Here is a 23,485-nt window from a genome sequence, read left to right on the forward strand (position 1 = left end):
TCTAGGATATGTCCTACCCATACCCCTTCAATGTTTTTTTTTTTTTAATAAAATTTAAACAAAAAGAAATTGTATCATTCATTTAGCAGTTACCTGTAAAACTATATTCTGATTAAATGGTTAATATGCACTTTGGTTACTTTATTTCTCTTAATATATGTGTATGGTGGTTTAGTCGCTAAGTCGTGTCCAACTCTTGTGACCCACCAGGCTCCTCCTCTGTCCATGGAATTTTCCAGACAAGAATACTGCCTTTTTTTTTCTCTAGGGGATCTTCCGAACCCAGAGATTGAACTTGGGTTGCCTGCACTGCAGGCAGAGTCTTTACTGACTGAACCCCCTGTGCCTTTTGCGTCTCCTACATTGGCAGGCAGGTTGTTTCCCACTAGCGCTACCTGGGAAACCCATCTCTTATTGTATTTATGTAAGAAAAGGAATTGAGACAAAGGAAGTAAAATTGCCAGGCACCTTGCTTTAAACAAAGCTTCCTGACCACTCTATACCACCATCTAGTGGGAGAAAAAACTTCACTTCCCACCTGACAAGAAACAGGGTTAGCGTACAGAACAAGGTTCAGAGTGGATGGCAGTTGAGGGGATGGGAGGAGGACTCGATGGAGGAACTGTTTTTCCTCTGATTAGCCACGTGCTGCTGAGGGTGGTTACTTCTTGGCACTTGCGTAGCAGCAGAGGAAACCTTCTTTGTGGTTTTGTGAACAAGCACATCATGATAAACTCTGGGTGCTGTCCTTGGCCACGGCTCTATTTGTGGGCTAGTAATTTAGGCTGTGGGGTATTCCCGTCAGAACAATGCAGGTTTTGGAAGAGAAAAGTCATGGTTTTATTAGCATAAGTGCCACAGACATACTCCCACACACATTGCATTGTTTCACCCTTTTGCTGATTCCTGGTCCAGTCCACCCTCCTTGGCAGCCCTTAGCTGCAGTGTATTGCCTATGGCTCAAGAGAGGGTCCTTGGTATTAATACAAAATTGCACTTGGCATCTGATGGGGAGCACTGGATCTTTTCATCCAAGTCGACTTTTCTAAGCAACACCAACAGTCCAGGTTCTGAGGGCCCTGCACCAGTCAGATCCCTCCTGCCTTCAATTTTCTTTTATTTCTTCATTTCTCCTTCCTTCCCTGCCTTGCCAATTTTCTGAGCCAACTCATCAGTTTCTTGTGGCTCCTTTTGTCTCCTCCAAACACACATCAGCACATCCTCACTCAAATACGCACACTTGAGGGTCCTGGCCTAGATCCCTGGGGGAAAGTGGCTCTTGAGGAATTCAGAGAAAGCACACTGAAGCCATGTGCTGAATGGCCTTGCCAATAGGCAGAGTTGGCATCGGGCCATTGAATATAGAGTTGAAGGATGAGGCAAGTCTCCCTACCATCCATTCTACAATCTCTCTCCACTTGACTCCTAAAACTCCCATGTGAAAAGAGAAATACTATAATTTCTAAATTAGAGATCAGGACTTCATGTCTGACCAATTGTCAGAAAAATAGGATAGAGCTATTTGGCCAAGTCTGGGATGAATCGGCAGTTACATAGATGTCACCTCATAGTCCAGCTGAAATCATGACAGAGGCTGCTTGCATGGAACACTATTGAGGAGAATTCCAGGGCCACATCTGGGTTTTGTGGGGGAAATAATGCATGGAGGTATTAGGAAGGTCTGAGATAGTCATGGGATGGGCTAGTGGGAGCATCTTAATATTGACTTTACACACAAATGGTTTCTCAGAGGGCTACAGTGAAATGCTATTAGCTGTTAACATCCTGGCATGAATTAAATTATTAATGTCACCTGTCACCTGTCAGGGCTCTAAGGGAATGGAGTCAGAGGATTGGTGAAGTTTTGTAAATGGCTTATTTTTCATTTTTTTATTAAGGTAAATTTTATATCATGTAAAATTCATTATTTGGACCATTTTAAGGTGAACAATTCAGTGGCTTTTAGTTGTACAACTATCACCACTATCTAACTCCAGAAATTTTCATCACCCCAAGAGATACCGTGTATCTATTAAAGAGTCACTCTTAATTCTCTTCTCCTCTCAGCCCGTGGCAATGACTACAATATGGATGGGCTTCCCAGGTGGGGATAATGGTAAAGAACCCACCTGCCAATGCACGAGACGTAACAGACGTGGGTTTGACCCCAGGGTGGGGAAGATCCCCTAGAGAAGAAAATGGCAACCCATTCCAGTATTCTTGCCTGAAGAATTCCATGGACAGAGGAGCCTAGTGGGCTACAGTCTGTGGAGTTGCAAAGAGTTGGACTCAACTGAGCAACTAATACTTTTACTCTCAGGACTCAACCACAGTTTCTAGTCCCCAGGGATCTTCTGCTTTTACCACAGCATCTACACTCATCAAGGTAGGTGACACTAGATGTACCTGGCAGGTTGCTTTGGACTTTTTAGCCCCCCTAGGATAATCTCCACTGCATTATGAAGTGTCTAGAAATGAGGGAAAGAGGGAGTCTTCCTTAGTTCAAAGCCCAAGACCAGTTTAGTCACTTTCTGTGAAATCCCAAATGTATCTTATGCACCAGGAAGTTCTTTCCTTTGGTACATGGTCCAGGTCCCAGGTGGAGACAGTCTAAGGCCGGTGGCTTGGGAGAACTGTGCCTGCCAGCAAGGGAGCAGACAACAATGAGAGCAGGAGGAAGTGATGGGATTTTCAAGGGGTTCTGAAACAATTCCTTGTGTATCTTGTTTTACTCTTCCTGGGGACTCCTATTTGTTCTTGAGCACATATTTGAGGCAAAGCCCAGGAGGTCTCGTATTAGTCCTTCCCATGTGGCCAGCCTGAGAGTGACAGATGGTGGGTACCCCAGGCCAGTGCAGGGAGGGTGTTTCTGCAGGCAGAGGATGTGTCTGCAGGCACAGAAAGAGGCACAAGGCCATTACATCTAGGGTGTGTACCATGCTGTGGGCTTTGATATCTGCCCTCTGTTTCATGTTTCTGCCCAGTGTTGAGCAGCTCCCATAAGGTTCTTCCCGCCTGAGTCTCCAATTCCTATCTCCCACACCAACTCCAAGACCCTTAGGCTGGGTCCTGCCACCACCTCTCCAGCCTGGGAATAGCTTGACTTCCTCTGGCTTATTTTCTCCCCGTTCCAGGCCAGTGAGATTTGTAAAGTACAGAGTACAAAAGGACCACGTGTAAAGTTCAGTGTCAGATGATGGCCATGTTACCAGCAGCTTGATTCCTCTTGATTTCTAAGCAGTTTCCACACAACCATAAGGCAAAGTCACATGGTCTTTCCACGTGGTTGAGATATCTAGGGACCAGTGATTCTGCTTTGTTCTGGGTGACTCATCTTGAACACACCAAAGGGAAGGTCTATTAGTGCTCAGAATTTACCTGGGCAGCCTTATGTGCCCATTTGAAGTGGCTAGTGGTCTGGGGACTTCGAGAAACAATCTTGGCATGCCCCCGAGGAATGCCAAATCCTCCAGCCTCATCATGGCAGGAAGATTGAGGTGAATTCTTCTTTCTCATCTTTGCTAAAGGTGAGTGGCTCCTCAATCTTTAGAGGTGGCATTGTCTGCCCTAAGGGGCTGGGCTGGATGTGCGTGGAGGTCCATGACTATGTTGGTTTGGATAAAAATCAGATGATACCAGCAATGACAGTGCAGGAGGGGACAAACACAGGGTAAGATGTCACCAGCAATGTGCCAAAGCTCTGAAGGCAGCCTACTCATGGGAGTGGGTAGGAACTCTTGAATGGGAGGAGGGAGCTGCGTTACTGGAGTCTGCTTTCGCAGTGACTTAGGTTTGGTTCTTCTTTATGGTGGGAGATGAAAAAGGAAGCTGATTTTCAGAGTAGGGTCTCTGGATCGTGAAAGAGGATGTATATGGAAGATTCTAAGACAGTCACATGGAGTATAGAGAATAGACTTACAGACATGGGCAGGGGAAGGAAGGAGAAGGTAAGATGAATGGAAAGAGAATCATGGAAGCATATATACTACCATATGTAAGACAGACAACGGAAATTTGCTGTGTGACTCAGGGAACTCAAATCAGGGCTCTGTAACAACCTAGAGAAGGAAATGGCAACCCACTCCAGTGTTCTTGCCTGGAGAATCCCAGGGACGGGGGAGCCTGGTGGGCTGCCGTCTCTGGGGTCACACAGAGTCAGACACGACTGAAGTGACTTAGCAGCAACAACCTAGAGGGATGGGAAAGGATGGAGGTGGGAGGGAGGTTCAAGAGGGAGGGGACATAGGTATATCTGTGGCTAATTCATGTTGATGAATGGCAGAAACCAATGCAATATTGTAAAGCAATTATCCTTCAATTAAAAATAAAATCGTTATGAATATTCCAAAAAAGAACAGTGACAGTTTAGGGGTTAGCAAACATTGTAGGTGAGCTAATCCCTTTTGGGGGAGGGGGCAAGGTTGGTGAGGGTCATCCCGTCAGATGTTCAGACCAGAGACGGCAGCTAGGAACTCTTTCCCAAAGAGTCCCTCAGGGTCACATCAGAGAAAATGGAGAATGGCAATGGGAGGAGTCCCTCCAACTAAACCACTTTGTGAAGTTGCTCAGTCGTGTCCGACTCTTTGTGACCCTATGGACTGTAGTCTGCCAGGCTCCTCTGTCCATGGGATTTTCCAGGCAAGAATACTGGAGTGGTTATCGTTTCCTTCTCCAGCGGATCTTCCTGACCCAGGGATCAATCCTGGGTCTCCTGCACTGCAGTCAGACTCTTTATTGTCTGAGCCGTCAGGAAACCTCTTTAGTTCCTATCTCGTCACAAGCCATGTTGTTTCATGACACTGTTTTGTCCCACTTTAGACAAACTACAATTGCTTTTGCCCAGACAGACTGAGATGTGAGCTGGCAATGGTACCCTCTGTTCTCCTGCCCCCCACAGCCAGGACACTCACCCGCACCAGGTCTGGTGTGAGTCGCTTGGCCTGCAGCCATTTCTGGAACCTCCCTGTTTTCCGCAGGACACGCTCAATACTGCAGGTCTTGGGGGCAGCTGCGGAGGCACAGATTCTCCCGTCTGAGATCTTGTTTTGCTGTTTGCTGACCAGCCTTGAGATCTCCACTGGGCGCCAGGTTTTGAAATCATCTGAGTAATTTGCAGAGTAAGAAGGCAAGTCATCAGGAGGTGGTCCGAGGTGTAAGGCCAGCCCGTTGTCAAACCTGAAAAAGGATCAGCCATTTTCAGATCAGCCTGGGAGCTGGAGAGAAGGAACTAGGCAGGGACCAGTCATACTGCCAGAGCCAGCAGAGCCTGGGGACAGGGACATAGGGGCCCACATCTGCCCGGATCCATTTCTTCTCCTTAGCCTGGGGTGCTCCAGGCTCTTTCTGTCAAAGGACTATTTTTGTTTTCTCAGGCTTAAGGAAGTTTATATGTGATGTCAGAAAAGGTGAGGGATCTGCATACTGGACACAAACTTTATCTTCTTCATTTAACTGGCTTTCTGTGAAGGCAGCAGTTTTACACACTCTGGTACCTTTGATTCTCCTCATGTTCCATCCCCACTTTTAGCAGGCTTACAGAGCTTAAGTGCCTTGCCCAAGGTCAGATAATACGTGGCTAAGCAGGGGTGCAAACCCAGGGCTCTCTGTCAGCAAAACCCATGATCTTTCTCCTTCGCTACCCTGGTTCTAGCTGCGGCGTGCGGAATCTAGTTCTCTGGCCCCTTCATATCCAACCCCAAATGGCCCCATCAATTTTTCTTTCAGTCCAAAGATTTAAGTTTGTGGTCCCAGCCAAGTCTCAGGGAACAGTGGCTGTTAAAGGGTCAGCAGACTCAAAGCTATCTGGGATCCAGGAGGTGTGTGATTCCACACAATGGGGGAGAGGCACTGGCCTATTACCATTTGCTGATTTTCTACGCCCAACCCACAGTGACCCTTTTCTCCAGTCATCTCTCTAGCTGTGTGCCAACATTTCCATCAAGAAAGAATGCTAGATCTTCTTCTCGTTCATATATGAAAAATTACTAAGAAAATTGTGTATCTTCATTATTATTGAGGGTTATACTGCAAATGAAAATTAGGTATATATGTTATATATTTAATTTCTTTTTTTTTAAATAAATAATTGTTTTATTGAAGTATAGTTGAATTACAATGTGCTAATTTCTACTGTATAGCAAAGTGATTCAGTTACATGTGTATATACATTGTTTTCCATATTCTTTTCCAGTGTGATTTATCACAGGATATTGAATATAGTTCCCTGTGCTATACAGAAGGACATAATTTTAAACTTAATTTCAATAAGAATCTTTAAATTCTTATTATTGGGCATTACTGGGCAACCTCATGATAATGAGTTTTCGAGGAACTAGCTCCACACCCTACATTGTATTTTTTTCTCGCTTACATGACACAGTTACCCTAAGAGACTGCAAGCTTTTCTAAGAAGATGCTCTAAGAAACTGTCAGTCAATACCTTCTGTGATACTGGACTGTTCAAACTTCAATGGAAATAGGCACACAGAATTCTATTCCAGGACATTGCCACAAATCTGTTTAAAAAGACCAAACGCCAAAAACTTGCAAGGAATCAATTTTACTGGCATTTTTAGGACAATCATGGGAATTGATCCTCCACACTGGGAGGATAAGGAAGAGAAGGCAATGGCAACCCACTCCAGTACTTTTCCCTGGAATATCCCATGGACGGAGGAGCCTGGAGGGCTGCAGTCCATGGGGACGCTAAGGGTCGGACATGACTGAGTGACTTCACTTTCACTTTTCATTTTCATTCATTGGAGAAGGAAATGGCAACCCACTCCAGTGTTCTTGCCTGGAGAATCCCAGGGACGAGGGAGCCTGGTGGGCTGCCGTCTCTGGGGTCGCACAGAGTCGGACACAACTGAAGTGACTTAGCAGCAGTAGCAGGGCCCTGAGGCAGGCCTGTTTCCTGTAACTGCTCTTGTTCATGCGGGTTCAAACCACTTCTTCCCAAAGGCCTGTAACTAAGGGTCTATAACCAGATGGCTCTTTTAGATAACAATAACAGCAACACACATTTATGAATCACTTTAGCAATCTCTTTGCTAAACACTTTATGTACCATAATTCAGTTATACCTTTCAACAAACCTATGAGGTCAGCGCTGCTGTTATCATGCAGATAAGGAAACTGAGGCACAGAAATGTTAAGTGCTTTACTCCAAGTCACACAGCCAGGAAATGGAGGAAGTAGCCTTCAGGGCTCCAGAGCTTGTACTCTGAACCACTTTGCTGCTACTTAGTCCTTTATCATCCATTTTATGACTTAGCTCTTGGGAACAGACTGGTAACATTATTAGGGGTTATAGCTGTGTGCTAAGTCCCTTCAGTCATGTCCGACTCTTAGTGACCCCATGGACTGTAGCCTACCAGGCTCCTCTGTCCACGGGATTCTCCAGGCAAGAATACTGAAGTGGATAGCCATGCCCTCCTCCAGGGGATCTTCCCTACCCAGGGACAGAACCCAGATCTCCTGCATTGCAGATGGATTCTTTACTGTCTGAGCCACCAGGAAAGCCCATGAATACTGGAGTGGGTAGCTTATCCCTTCTCCAGGGGATCTTCCTGACCCAGGAATCAATAGGGAACAGATAGGGAAAGAAGGAAAAGTGACATCATCCACCAATCATGTGTCTTCAGCCTACCCAGTCAGCCTCAGGAGCTCACTCTCTGTTGCTGAACAACAAGCATTGTCCAGTTCTTAATGAGGACAGGTCCTGGAGTGCTAATGCTTGTCTGGCAACAGCATTTCAGCTTACCATCTAAAAGCCTGGGATGGGTTTTCTCATAAGGTAGCATCATGATCATTTTTCAAAGTGGAGAAATGTTTGGAGATGAACAAGAACAAGATGAGCAAACACACCTTTGGAAAGAGAGGCGAAGGATGTGAATTTGCAGACTATTTAACAAAGGAGAAATACAAAAGGCCAAGAAGTCTGAAAAAAGGGCTCAACTCAGAAGAATATACAAAGCAAAAATAATCGTAATAGTAAACATTTCTGAGTATGCAAGAAGTAAACTCCATAGGAAGAAGTCTCCATTTGGATATGTATATATATATGTCTCAAAATTCTAAAAAGTCACTATATTTTTTGACCCAGAAATTTTACCTTTTAGAATTTGTTATAGGAATTAATTACTGATATGCATATCACATAGGAGGAGGTTCAACATAGCACTGTTTTTAATAACATAAAGTGCAAAAAACCCTAGTTGTCCTACCACAGTGATTTAGCTAAATAAATTAGGATTGACTGATGCAATCGAATACCATGAAACTGCTAAAAATCAAATTGTGGGGAATAGTTAATGTGGAAAAATCTTCCCGATATATTGTTAAATAAAAGTTTCCAAAAGAGTGCATAATATGCTCACATTTTTGTTGAAAAAACTTTAATCCACACTTAGCAAAAAGGTAGTAAGGGTCATACACCAAAATGTTAATGAAGCGGTGATCCTTGGTGAGGAATTGTCTGAGATCTTTATTTTGTGTTTTCTTTAATCGATATCTCCTGAAGATTCTAAAATAAAGATATATCACTTTAAAAATAAGGAAATAACTATTTACAATGAAGAGAAAAGGACTATAAACAAGGCTACATTTCCAGACCCATTCCCTGGCCTCAGTTTCCTTGCATTGAGAATGTGACTTCTCAGCGTGAAGCGTTCCAGACCCCAACCTGCCCTGCCTGGTGATTTCCTGCTTGGATCTGCACGCTTCCCTTTCAGGCAGGCACATGTGGAAAATGAATTCTGAGGGAGCTGAAGTAATATCCTGAACTCAAACTGGAACACAAACCTATTTGGGGAAATGCTTCCTGAATTTGGCCATTACTTGCCTGATGAGAAAAGCCTCATTTCTTTCCACTTGGTGAAGAGTTGACTGTAAGATTAATATATTCTTATTTACTTATCTGGAGGGGGAGGTGAATCTGGAGCTCTTCCTCAGGTGAATCCCTTAATTTCCCTCCCTCCTATCTTAAAATCTGTCCCTATTTTCACTGCCTTCTTTCTCTAAGGAATCAGTCCCACCCACTTCCCCTGTGTTACTGGTTTTATTCGTCCCATTTCTTAGGTGGGAATTCTTGAGTTCATTTTCCACATCTCCATCTTTCTTTCCTCGCACATTGAGTGGATCGACAAAATAAGTCTCCAGCTAAATTGATTTGCATCCTTCCTGCCCAGCTTTGTTCTCAATGATCTTTCTCCTGGTCGAGGAGAACTGGTCTGCATCACCTGGCCATTCTGCACACTGCTTTCCAGAAGATCTTTGCAAAATACTGGCCTCATCTTGTCCCCACCCTGTGTAACACCCTCACCATTGCCTGCTACAGAACTCCTATAAGTGGAAGTCTTTCAATTTTTCAACATTCAAAATGCCTTAAAAATGATAATAGAATATACACACACACACACACACACACACACACACACACACACACATATATATATATATATATATATATATGATCTTCCCTGGTGGCTCAGACGGTAAAGAGTCTGCCTGCAACGCGGGAGACCTGGGTTCAATTCCTGGGTCGGGAAGATCCCCTGGAGAAGGAAATGGCAATTCACTCCAGCACTCTTGCCTGGAAAATCCCATGGATGGAGGAGCCTAATAGGCTACAGTCCATGGGGGTCACAAAGAGTCAGACACGACTGATCGACTTCACTTTCACTTTCATATATATATATATATATATATATATATATACACACACACGTGTGTGTGTGTGCTCAGTCGTGTCTGACTCTTGGTGACCCCATGGACTATAGCCTGCCAGGCTCCTCTGTCCATGGGATTTTTCCAAGCAAAAATACTGGAGTGGGTTGCCATTTCCTCCTCCAGTGAATCTTTCCAATGCAGGGCTCGAACCTGCATCTCCTATGTCTCCTGCTTGGCAGGCATTTTCTTTACCACTGAGCCACCTGGGAAACCCATATATATGCACTACCATATATAAAATAGATCACTAAGAAGGATCTGCTGTGTAGCACAAGGAATTCTACTCAGTATTCTGTAATAACCTATAAAGGAAAATAATCTAAAAAAGAATGAATATATGTGTATAGAGAACTGATTCGCTTTTCTATATACCTGAAACTAACATTACATTGTAAATCAGCTACACGCCAATAAAAATTTTTAAAAAACAGTCTACTAGGAAAAGTTCATTTCAACTCCCTGTGATATCTACCATCTCACAAAAGAAGTTCAGCATTTTTATCAGTATTTTCTGTTTGTTATTTCTGTTTAGTAACTCAGTGGAATACTCAAGTTTTGGTTAATATAGATAATAAAATTATTGTCAGTTAATGCCTTCTGCCTGGTCACCAAACCTTACAAGCCAGGGGCAGAGCCTTGAGGGAGGGCATAAGAGAAGAGGTCTATTACAAAGTGTCTTTGATATTGAGAAGGCTGGAGACCACTGGCTCACAGGTTAGGGTCCCAATTCCTTGATATGGCATTCAAGGCCCCCTGCCCCTTGCAACGTCCTCCTTGTGCCATGCTTCCACATGGGCCCCATGCTCCAGCCACGAAGGCACACCTCTGGGCCTTTGCTTAAGCTGATGCTTCTACCTTAAGCTGCTCTCCTCCCACTTAATTTCAGCTCATCATCCTTCATGGCTGTGCTCAGAAGCCCTTCTCTAGTCCCCATTTGGAATTAATATTCTCTCCCTGGAATTCCCCGAGGTCCTTTACACTTCACTTCTGGCCTGCCTCAGATCAGGCCTTATTGCTGTTTGTAACACTGTTCCCTACCTCCTGAACCCCTGGAGGGCAAGGACCAGAGTTATAACAATGTCATTATAGCATGTCCTGGGCCTTGGCCATAGTAAAGGTTCATTGCACATGAGTTGACAGGGCTGATTCCAGAGCATGGTACCATTCTCTGGGGAGAGCCATGTGCATGAGATTTATTAAACTTAGGTTTTCCTCTGATCAAGGTAACAGTTCACAACAGAAAACTCATTCAGAAACTTTGGAGCAAACTGCTTTGATTTGAGTCCCAGATATGCCACTTATTAGGTGGTGACCTTGAGCCAGTCACTGAACCTTGCTAGGTTTCCGTTCACTATCTGAATCATGGGTGCGAATCACTAACTCCTAGGATTGTTGTGAGGTGAAGATAACAATAGCTTAAAAACGTTCGTCACATAGTAAGCTTTCTATAAATTTTATTTCCCTGCTACTATGAGAAATGAACTTGGTAAACTCAATAGTCCTGGGCTACTTCATTCATGGAAAAGAAAACTTGAAAACTTTATGCTCCCACTTCCAAAGGAAGTGTTGGATTTAGCATTTAGAGCTGGAATTAGACTTCACACCTTCCCTCCTCTCCATCCCAACCTTAACCTATTACCACTATAATTAAATGGCTTTGCTTTAGCTCGCACCCAAAAACTACACCCTGACTTATTTTCAAGAAATTCCTGGACCTCATCACATGAAGGGAACAACATTTTGCCCCTCAGAGTTATCCAACTGAGATTCTGACCTTATTTCTTCTTTAAAGAACTTCTTGCAAATAGATGTCCCGATGCAGGCGTTACATTTATCAAGACCGAGGAAAGTCCTTCCCAAATTGTAGCTCGTTCGGACTCGGGACACCGGAGAAGGAGAGGGAGAAGCCGGTGAAGAGACAGAGTAGCTCAGGCTGGAGACCCACAGCAGCAAGAACGGCCAGCCCAGGTGGAGGGCGGCAGCTTTGGGCCGCAGCCGGGGCTCCATCGCAGGCTCAGGATTCCAGCTGTACCCACTTAGGGCTGTGCAGAGGCAGGTCTTGGCAAAAGAGAAGGGGCTGGCTTTAGGGCGCTGACCCCATCCCAGCTTCACAGGTTTCTGCTGGAGGATGCTAAGGACCTTGGGGCTAATGAGGCTGGGGAGGAGGTGAGGAAGTCCGTGGAGGATGCTGATAAAACTGTTTCCAGAGTTACTCTTCCTCTGCCCCGGGGCGGCTGCTACAGGCTGGGGAGGGGCTGAAGGGCAGATTTCGGGATGGACAATGGCCAGGGCCTCCCTATGCAGTCCTTTTGACAAACACAGGATATCCTGGCTGTGCAGGAAAGGTCCAGGCAGGATGCATGTCCGACCTGGTTTCCACCTGGGAGTTTTAAAGGATCCTGAAGGCCTCCACCCTCCACTGTTTTAATTCTGGGTGTATCTGTCCCTATGAATCACACACACACACACACACACACACCCCGACCCCTTCCCAGCCCCCTGCCATGGATAATTTGGCGTGCCCCTTCACCAGCCATATTTGGCTATGAAAGAACTAGAAGTCAGTTCACCAACCATTAAGCAGCACATTTTGATTTGAAAGGTGAAGCCTTTTTACCGCTTAGGGCAGGGGTCCCCAAACTTTTTGGCAACAGGGAGTGTTTCGTGGAAGACAAATTTCCCGTGGACAACGGGGGTCGGGGGATGGTTTGGGGATGATTCAAGCACATCACATTTATTGTGCAATTTATTTCTATTAGTATTACATTGTGCTATATAATGAAATAATTATACAGCTCACTGTAATGGGAGCCTGCATCCAGCTGTGTCTACCCTTCTCCCCACTTACCTGAAAATCCCTCTTCCTTTAGCTCAGTTGGTAAAGAATCCACCTGCAATGCAGAAGACCCTGGTTCAATTCCTGGGTAGGGAAGATCCACTGGAGAAGGGATAGGCTACCTACTCCAGTATTCTTGGGCTTCCCTGGTGGCTCAGCTGGTAAAGAATCTGCCTGTAGTGCAGGAGACCTAGGTTCGATCCTGGGTTGGGAATATTCCCTGGCAAAGAGTGTGTCAACCCACTCCAGTATCCTGGCCTGGAGAATTCCATGGACTGTATAGTCCATGGGGTCACAAAGAGTCGGACATAATTGAGCAACTTTCATTCCCTTCTTAGTGGCCAGGCTGACTTGGTGGGACTGGATGCCCCAGGATGGCCTTCCTCCTGACACCAAGATAAGGTCCAGAGCATGAAGTAGCTGGCCGTGCTAATTAAGGCAGGCTTGGGTTGAGAGAGGGGAAAAGGGAGTCAAGAGGAGGCTGGGGATGGCCTCTGAAGAACTGGGGAGTTTTGCTAAAGATTGGTAGGAAGAGCAGGATAAGGGCAGTTCTCTGATGGTTAAGCATGTACTTATTAGCTAACTGTATATCCTCCTCAATGAAATGTCATTTTGCTGTTGTTGTTGTTGTTGTTGTTGTGAAGTTGTGAGAATTCTTTATATATTGTAGACACTAGTTCTGTGTTGGTTAGGTGGCTTGCAAATATTTTGGCCCAGGTGGTAACTTGTCTTTCATCTTAACAGGGTCTTTTGCATTTATAAAAGGTACAGAAATACCGAACATGGTACAGGGCTAAGTACAGATCCCTGGAGAAAGTGCTAGAAATGATGTTCTAGATTCAATGTAATTTAACAAAATATATCTTACACCAGGTTTCTCTGGTGGTTCAGTGGTAAAAAAAATCCACCTACAATGCAGGAGTCCTGGATTTGATCCCTGGGTGGGGAAGATCCTCTGGAGAAGGGAATGGCTGCCCACTCCAGTATTCTTGCTGGGATAATCCCATGGACAGAGGAGCCTGACGGGCTACAGTCCATGGGGTTGCAAAGACATGGGCAACTGAGTGCACATTCATATTGTACTTACCGTTACCTCAAGGCTTTAGTTTAGGTCCTGCAGATGGTATCAGCAGCAGGGGGACCAAGAGCTCAGGAAAGTTGGTCATGGATAGTACAGCAGTAGCTTGCTACACCAGGGGCTTGATTCAGCTCCTGATATCAGGCACTGATTAGAGTTGCCAGCTGTTCCAGTGTGCCCAGGGCTGTCCTGATATTAGTCCTGAAATCTCAGGTAACCCATTAATCTTGGGAAAACTCAAATGATTGATCACCCTAGTACTGGTAGACCTCCCATACGAGGTATATGAGATGACATTTCAGGTGTGCCATTTGGCTATTAGACTGAAAGATAACATTAAAGGTTGGAGGTCTTGAGAGACACTTTGGAAGTAGACCTATAGGTATCTCTCACACACACACACACACACACACACACACACACACAGAGGTTTTTAAAAATTTAGTTAACTTTAACATTTTCTCACTCATTAAATATTCTTCTATGAGACCATTTATAAATACTCTATTCCACTATATAGATATAGCACAATTATTTAACAGATCCCTTGTTTTTGACACTTTGGTTGCTGATGGGTAGGATTTCGACAGCAGAAATTCCTCAGAATGATGAAAAACAGATTTTTTTCCTCCCTCCGAAAATGCCATGAATTGTAATATCCAGTATCAATTGAAGTAGCAGCTTTTTAGAGGCAAAATATAAGAAACATGATATCAAGTATCCATTTAAAAATGATCGAGATTATCCTTATAACTTTAAATATCTGCTACTTCCTTTTTTCGAATCCTGACCAAATTTTGAAAGTGTTTTTCACATTTGGAGTCTGAACATTTTGCTGAGTTGCTGTTTCCATGGACTCACTGCTGTTCATAATGTTCACATGATTCTCGGTCTCTTTGGTACATTTAATTCAGTGACATGGCAAGTATAGCAGGTAAGATTTTCAGTCTATTTGTTCATCATCTTCTAGATGTGAAGACATACAACTTTACATTTTATAATTCAACCTGATTTCTACTTTGAGCTTTCCATTCTGGATTGCTGGAAAAACTTAGCATGGTTATTTCTTCCGTTTTTCCCTTCTCTGGAATTTCTCTGTGGCTCTGTGGGATTTACTCAACATTCAGCCACTGGATGGAGATATTTGGTACCACTTTCTCTTCTTAATCCCTTCAAACTCTACTTGGGACACATGCTTTAGCCTGCAAGACTGCCCATCACGCCTTTAGATGTACCTTGAGTGTCACTTTCTTTCTGGAATTTTGCCACTCCCTTACTCGGGTTCAATCCCTGGGTCAGGAAGATCCCTTAGAGAAGGGAATGGCTACCCACTCCAGTATTCTTGCCTGGAGAATTCCATGGACAGAGGAGCCTGGCGGGCTACAGTCCATGCGGACACAATGAGTCAAATACTACTGAGCGACTAACAGTTTCACGTTTTCACTTTACCCTTTTGTTCCTAGCACCACCAGGAAGTAGAGCCAAGATTCCCTCTCTTTTAGGCCATATTTGCTTTCTTCCCTGCCATATTCTCCCTCCAAGTAAATGAGAAAGGGACTAACTCTCTGCTTGAACTGGTGGGAGGGGAAGAAAGAGGAAAGGACAAGGGTAACAAAACACAGGTTACTGTCTACAAATGATTTTCTGTCACACAAAGTATAACAGATTGTGCTTTCATGACTTATTTGGTGGAACCATAGTTTCACTTTTTCCCCTAATTGAGTTATTTGTCACTAGTAGTTAAAGATCTTCTCTTAAAAGTCTACCAGATCCTGTGACAGAGTCTTCAGAACCTGGCAACAGTTCTTCATGACATATGGTCCACCAGGGCAGAGATCTTCCCTTCTTTTGCCTCAAGTATCCAGAGCAGTTTATAGCATATGCTGCCTCATTTTAAGTAAAAATTAGCTATCCAAAGTTAATATACAGCTGCAATGACAATTAGATGAACCGATCCCTTTTACATATTGCGAAATTCTCAGTCACAGGCAGCAAGGAGCCTGTCATCACTTCTGCCTTAATTCGGAGGCTGACAGTTTTGTATGATCTTGAATATAAGGTGCTTCCTAATTTCAGAAACGTTGATGATTTTTTTTCTTTTAAATGTGTGACTCAGAATTGAAGAAATCTGCAAGGCAGCTGACAGCCAGCAGGAGGCACAGTAAGAGCAGTACTTTGATTTGTTTAATCCCAGGGGTGGGAGTGAGTGAGTGAAAGTCACTCAGTCATGTCCGCCTCTTTGCGACCCCATGGACCCCATGGACAATGAATTCTCCAGGCCAGAATACTGGAGTGGGTAGCTGTTCCCTTCTCTAGGGGATCTTCCCAACCCAGGGATGGAAACCAGGTCTCCCGCATTGCAGGCGGATTCTTTACCAGCTGAGCCATTAGGGGGTGGGACACATGGGCAAATGGTAAGATGGGAAGCATAAATGAAGGACCCCACTGAAGGGGCCCTCGCTAGCAAGCCAATGATTTGGAGTGGCATGGAAGGTCAGTGTGAATGGTGTGGGATGGATTACTGTGTGAAGAACACTGGGCAGGCCATGACATGGAGTTGATTTGAAGAAATGGTGCTCAAGGCCAAGGAATGAAAGCAAAAGGATGAATGTGAGAGGTCATAAGAGATACAGTCTTCATGACTTGGAAACTGAGTCAATGAAGAGAACAAGGGAGAAGGAAGAAGTCACAGAATTTAAGAGTTTACATACATGGATGTCTGGGAAAATATAATATTCTTGACAGATGTCACGACTGAGGAAGAAGAGTTGGTGTTGGAAGACAAAAATCCTGGTTTGGGATCTTTGAATTTAAAACATTAACTGCTTATGTATGTCTTATTAATTGATCTCAATAGGCATGATTGCTTTAGAATATCAGAATGTGCCCAACTAAATTATTACCCACTTCCCCTATTTCCATCTTGATGATTAAACTATGGCTTTAGATTTCAGTAAATATCTTTCTGAAATCTGGTTATACTGTATTATTAACATTCTCCTGATGTATGCGTGTCAGACTAGTGATGTAAAAAACAGTCAATGAGGGGATTTCCCGGCATGCCAGTGATGAGGACCCTGTGCTTTCACTGCTGAGGACCTGAGTTCCATCCTTGGTAAGAGAACTAAGTTTCTGCAAGCTCTGTAGCACTGCCAAAAAAAAAAAAAAAAAAACCCAATAAAAGAAAAAAAAACCCAAAGCATTGTATATGTGCACCACATCTTCTTTATCCATTCCTCTGTCAATGGACATTTAGGTTGCTTCCGTGTCTTGGCTGTGGTAAACAGTGCTGCAATGAACATTGGGGTGCGTGTATCTTTTCAGGCCAGGGTTTCCCCTGGATATATGCCCAGGAGAGGGATTGCAGGATCATATGGCAACTCTATTTTTATTTTTTCAAGTAACCTCCATACTGTTCTCCATAGTGGCTGTACCAATTTACATTTCCACCAACAGTGTAGGGAGTTTGAAATCAATATATACACACTATATTTAAAATGGGCTTCTCTGGTGGCTCAGTGATAAAGAATCTGCCTGCCAATGCAGGAGATGCAGGTTTGATTCCTGGATCAGGAAGATCTCCTGGAGAAGGAAATGGCAACCCATTCCAGTATTCTTGCCTGAGAAATCTGATGGACAGAGGAGCCTGGCGGGCTACAGTCCATGGGATAGCAAAAGAGTTGGACATGACCTAGTGAATAAACAATATTTAAAATGGCTAGCCATCTGCATACACACCGAGGAAACCAGAATTGAAAGAGACACATGTACCCCAATGTTCATCGCAGCACTGTTTATAATAGCCAGGACATGGAAACAACCTAGATGTCCATCAGCAGATGAATGGATAAGAAAGCTGTGGTACATATACACAATGGAGTATTACTCAGCCGTTAAAAAGAATTCATTTGAATCAGTTCTGATGAGATGGATGAAACTGGAGCCGATTATACAGAGTGAAGTAAGCCAGAAAGAAAAACACCAATACAGTATACTAACACATATATATGGAATTTAGGAAGATGGCAATGACGACCCTGTATGCAAGTCAGGAAAAAAGACACAGATGTGTATAACGGACTTTTGGACTCAGAGGGAGAGGGAGAGGGTGGGATGATTTGGGAGAATGGGAATTCTAACATGTATACTATCATGTAAGAATTGAATTGCCAGTCCATGTCTGACGTAGGGTGCAGCATGCTTGGGGCTGGTGCATGGGGATGACCCAGAGAGATGTTGTGGGGAGGGAGGTGGGAGGGGGGGGTCATGTTTGGGAACGCATGTAAGAATTAAAGATTTTAAAATTAAAAAAATTAAAAAAAAAATGGCTAGCCAACAAGGACCTACTGTATAGCACAGGGGACTCTGCTCAATGTTACATGGCAGCCTGGATGAGAGAGGAGTTTGAGGGAGAATGGATACAAGCATATGTATGGTTGAGTTGCTCAGCTCTGCACCTGAAATTATCACAGCATTGTTAATCGGCTATACTGCAATATAAAATAAAAAATATTTTAAGAATAAAAATCAATAGAAACAAGTAACAATAACAACAACAACAAAACAGTGAGATGAGCTATTATGGTATTTTTAAAATTTTATTTATTTATTTTAATTGGAGGCTCATTACTTTACAATATTGTAGTGGTTTTTGCCATACATTGACATGAATCAGCCATGGGTGTAGGTATTTTCTTGATGAACCCTATTGGCCTTTACTGATCTCCACTCCCTGTTGTTAAGTGCTCACAAACAGTAGTTTTGCTCAGTAGTCCAGTCTAGACTTTCTAGAGGCCACCCTAAAAAAAAACCCCAGTGTATCTGAATATCTTTGATCTCTTGGCATCTGCCTTAGTCAGCACTGTGGCAGCTGTGGAGATGCACTGCTCCATCTCTTTTCATGAAAGAGAGTGCAGATCCATGCTGAAGAGTGCAGTTAGCTGATGCTCGCCAACTGCTATGCTGTGCTTAATCGCTCAGTCGTGTCTGACTCTTTGTGACCTCATGGACTGTAGCCGGCCAGGCTCCTCTGTCCATGGGATTCTCCAGGCAAGAATATTGGAGTGGGTGGCCATGCCCTCCTCCAGGGGATCTTCCCAACCCAGGGATCGAACCTATCAACTATTAGCACTTCAGAATCCAGCTCAACTTTTGAGCTGAGGCTACACTGTTTCTGGGCAGCCCCTAGTCAATGACTGAGCACAGTGAAGGTAGCAAGGTCTGGCTGCCCCTGCCCATCAGAATTCCTTTAAAGGGGAAATCTGTGCTCCAGGACTCCCTGTTGGGGTGGCTGAGGCCTTTTCAGAGATGCATTATGGTTTGAGGTGCTCCCTGCCCCAAATTGCTTCCTCTCCCCTTATCTTTCCCTTCAGGCATCTGCAAATCCATAAACCTCATGCACTCTCAGCTGCTTCTCAGAGTCTGCTTCCTGGAGGGCCCAAATGACACAAACGTGATTCTTCTATGCTCTCCTGACATTGGTCTTAGGATCAAATGTCTAAGTTTTTTCTTTTTTTAGGGTAGGGGGAGAACAAAAATAATTTGTTTAACACGAAGTCCCAAGGAAGAGATCTCATAATTCCCTCAGCTCTCTTGGGCTTCGATTCTTTTCTCAAAATTCTTTCTAAAATTGTTTCCCTTGATATAAAACATGACAACTTAATGGTGTTCAGCTTTCTCTCTGTCAGCACCATCTGCTCCAAGGTTGTAGATCTATATGTTTGTGTTTCTTCTCTGGATGACCATCGTTAAAAAATTTTTTTCCCTTAGCATGTTAACCATCCCTAATTCCCCACTTTAAGATTTTCCTGACTAGGACTTCAAAATCACTAATAGTACCTTACAGTGTGGAGACTTCTGTAGTTTTATAAAGCGCTATCACATGTATTATTCCACTAGATTCTTACAAGAAACTTATGAAGGATGCAAAGCTAATAATAATTATTATAGATGAGGAAACTGAGGTTTAGAGATGTTTAATGGACAACTAGGGGTTCCCAGGTGGCGCTAGTGGTAAAGAACCTGCCTGCCACTGTAGGAGACATAAGAGACCCAGGTTCAATCCCTGGGTAGGGAAGATCCCCTGGAGGAGGGCACAGCAACCCACTCTAATATTCTTGCCTGGAGAATCCCATGGACAAAGGAGCCTGATAGGCTACAGTCCATGGGGTCATGCAGAGTCAGACATGACTGAAGCGACTCAGCACACACACATGCACACACACAGTGGACAACCAAGGTCACACAGCTAGTACATATCAGACCTGAAGCTTGAACTCAGCTCCTCTGAGTGTACCAGCTTCTCTATGACAAGGCCTCTTAAGACGTGGTTTGAGTTTGTACTGATGGTTTCAGGGAGTCTAACTTGCATTCCCAAATGTGCAGAAGCAGCACTGGGTTCTCAGAAGGCTTTCCACATTGGTCATATACCCAAGGAACATGGCATCCTTCTGAATCCATCATGTGGGACCAGCCTGTGCCGTCTTTGCTCTACTCATCAGGGACCAATGCATGAATTGCTGGTGCCTGTGACTATCTGTATGTTATCATGAAGTGTCAGCAACTTCAGATGTCCAGGGCTCACCCTAGGGGAGGCTGCCAGCCATTGGGCTTCTTGCCTGTTGTTTCTCTTCCTGCTTCCGTCTGTGTTGTTTTTCTCCATTCACCATCACCCTCGTGAGGCTGGTTTTGATTTCTCTCTGCTTTTTTATTCTGGCTTCCTTTTTGGATGTGTTCCTTTCATCTTGCAAAAAAAAAAAAACCCAAAAAACAAAAAAACCCCAACAGAACCCTACTTCCTCTTTAGTAAATTAGCTCCTAGAAGATGTTCCTCAAACCCTGCCACCTCTCCTGAAACCAGGTGATCAGGTATTCTTTTTTTATATATATCTGTAGTATTCCCAAAGGTCAGTGGCTCAGGCAAGAATGCAAACCTAGATCTCTCCAACAGGCTTTTGGAAGTCATTCTACATTGCCTGTAACCCTTGTAGCAAGAGAAATGGTTATCTTTTATGACTTCTGTGAAAGCTCTGCTCTGAACAGCTCATGAAGCTGACCTTTTGAAATTTAGGTTCTTAAAGAGTTCTGATCACTTTCTGCTTTCAATGTGTACTTTGATGCTGGACACTTGCTTCTTTACCTGATGGAGAGGAAAGAGAAGGAACACTTGAAGGAGTCTAGGTTACTTTTTCAAATATCCTGTCCTTTTTTTTCAAGTATTAAAAGCAATACATCTTAATAGAAACTTGGTGGATAAAAAACATTAAATGTTAATGGTTCTGGGAATGGACTTTAACATTTTTTCAGTGCATTTATACCATACTTGCTTTTTAACTTAAAAATACACTGAAATAATTTTGTGTCATTATTTTTCCTAAAGGAGAATTTTTCATGGATGTATAATATGTGCCATAATTTCTTGAACCAGTCCTTGTTATTATTTTTTTTTCAGTCCTTGTTATTAAGGCATCTGTTAGAAATTATGCAGGATCTAATTTCTCAAGTGGCAAAGTTCCAAAACAAACTTTGGTTTTAGTCCTGAAATCTTTGGGAAGGTTGATCAGATAGGGTATTTTTAACTGCAAGCAACAGAATTTTCCTACAGTCGTTGTTCAATCAGTCATGTCCGACTCTTTATGACCCCATGAACTGCAGCACACCAGGTTGCTCTGTCCTTCCTCATCTCCTGGAACTTGCTCAAACTCATGTCCATTGAGTTGTTGATGCCATCCAACCATCTTGTCCTCTGTCATCCCCGGAAATTTGTCTAAATACCACAAAATATATTACCGCATGTAAAAAGTCCAGAGATTTAGTGGGCTCCAGAAGCTCAAACACATCAAAGAGGCAGGATCTTCAGTGGTTAGGACTCTGCCCTTTCATTGTTCAGGGCCCCAGGTTCAATCCCTGGTCAGGGAGCTAAGATCCCACAAGCCACATAGTGTGGCCAATAAATAAATAATTTGAAAAGAGACAGGATCTTGCCATCTGTCCACTTTCCATGTTAAGTGAGTCAGTTTTCCCTCCAGGTTGGCTTCCCTGGTCATAAATTGGTGGCTGCAGTTTGGGGCATTCACATTCAGACATATCAACTCCTAGTGGAAGAACAAGAGACATCTGTTAGAGCAAGAAATTGTTTCCCAGAATCCTCCAGTCCTCCCTTCAGATCTCATTAGCTAGCACTGGATCACATCCTACCTCATCACTGGGAAGAAGACTGAATTTATCATGTAGGAATCCATTTTCTTGCAGGGTAGACAGCTAAACCAAAACAAGGTGTGGTTAGAGGGGGAAGAAAGTGTGGAAACGAATGGCTAGTAGTGTCTTGGCTTGGGTCCCCCAGAAACAAACTCTGAAACAAGGATTTGAGGATTGAGAGGTGATCTCAGGAAATACTGGTTGGGGAGGAGAGAGCAAAGATAGGGAAATGAAGGAAGCCAAAAGAGAGTATATTGCCAAGTTAGCTAACTGAGGTTCAGTCCTGCTGGGGAATTCTGGGAGATAGTGGAGAGCAAACATGTTGGCGTTACTCCAACTGAGGGTCAGACAACGGGGGTGTTTATAGACCAACTCTCAGCCGCTGTTGATTGAGGGCTGCTCTCGGGGATATTAACTCCATGGTAGTTCCAGCCTGCCTCATACAGGCTGTCAATAGTCAGAGGAAGATCTCAGGCAAAGTGCTGCAGTGTTTGAATTTGGATGCCATCAGTTAGGATGGGAATGAAGGAGGCACCAAGGGCAGGTGGACTGGACACCCACAGTTTCCAGCTGCTGGTGAGAAGCCAGCAGTGTGTCCTACCTTGGGCACCTTGAGAATTTCTTTGGGGAAGGCTTTCATCCTCCAATATCAGGGCTGGTTAATAGAGCAGGAAGAATCACAGAACCTTAGAGCTGGAAGTAATCATCGCAATTATCTGAAGTCTAGGGTCTAGACTAGTTTAACTTCCTTTGCTATTTTAACTGGAGCCAAAAGAGATCAACTGATGAACTTGGAATAAACAAGTGGCAGATCCTATGGTAGGAATGCTGACAGGACTAGTGTTTGGGGCACTAGGCAGAGCAGGAGTATTAATTTGGGGACAAGCAGTTCAAATATTGAAGTTGTTATTATGGAACCATTCAGAATTCTGTTATGCTTCCTTGTATTTATTTTTACAATTTAAGTTGAGTTTATTTTGAATTAGAGCATATATGTATGGAGAGGGGCACATAATATTTTTAGGGCTTTGTGTTTCTTCTGAAGTTCCTGACCTAGACTTAAACCGAGGGATCTGGGCTCAGTCTATTGAGCACCACCCTACATATACCAGGCTGCTCCCCTCAAGGGAAGGACTTTCACCGCTCTGCCTTGTGGCTGCTGTCAACGCCAAGTTCAAACGGGCCTGGGGCCACCTTGATCTTCTGAGAGCATTGTCCTCCAGGTTGACTCAGCATCAAAAATTGAGCTGCTCCATAAAGAAGAATGAAATAATGTCATTTGCAACAACACAGATGGACCTAGAGATTATATTAAGTGAAATAAGTCAAAGACAAGTATAATATGATATCACCTATATATGGAATCTAAAATATAACACAAATGTACTTATCTATGAAACAGAAACAGACTCATAGACATAGAGAACAGACTTTTGGTTGCCAAAGGGGAGAAAGGTGGGGAGGGATGGACAGGGAGTTTGGGGTTAGCAGATGCAAACTAGTATATATAGAATGAATGAACAAGGTTATTCTATACAGCACAGGGAACTATAGTCAATATCCTGGGATAAACCAGAATGAAAAAGAATATGTATTTATAGGCTTCCCTGGTGGCTCAGATGGTAAAGAATCTGCCTGCAATTCAG

At 43.7% G+C, this 23,485-nt stretch overlaps 1 protein-coding gene across 2 annotated transcripts in view; it reads right to left on the reverse strand.

Annotated features, from left to right (window-relative positions):
* Nucleotides 1-11,891, reverse strand: part of DIPK2B (divergent protein kinase domain 2B) — a 42,916-nt gene extending 31,025 nt beyond the window's left edge. Inside the window, exons 1-2 of one of the 2 annotated variants that reach the window (XM_070289943.1) lie at nt 11,504-11,891; nt 4,911-5,175 (exon numbers count right to left, since the gene is read on the reverse strand). In XM_070289943.1, the coding sequence (XP_070146044.1) occupies nt 4,911-5,175; nt 11,504-11,736 (498 nt within the window). In that variant the 5' untranslated portion in view covers nt 11,737-11,891. The remainder of the gene's footprint in view (nt 1-4,910; nt 5,176-11,503) is intronic. The other variant, XM_070289944.1, reaches the window with a different exon arrangement.
* Between the last annotated feature and the right edge of the window lie 11,594 nt (nt 11,892-23,485).

The sequence above is a fragment of the Ovis canadensis genome, chromosome X (genome assembly GCF_042477335.2).
Source record: "Ovis canadensis isolate MfBH-ARS-UI-01 breed Bighorn chromosome X, ARS-UI_OviCan_v2, whole genome shotgun sequence".
NCBI classification, from domain to species: Eukaryota; Metazoa; Chordata; class Mammalia; order Artiodactyla; family Bovidae; genus Ovis; species Ovis canadensis.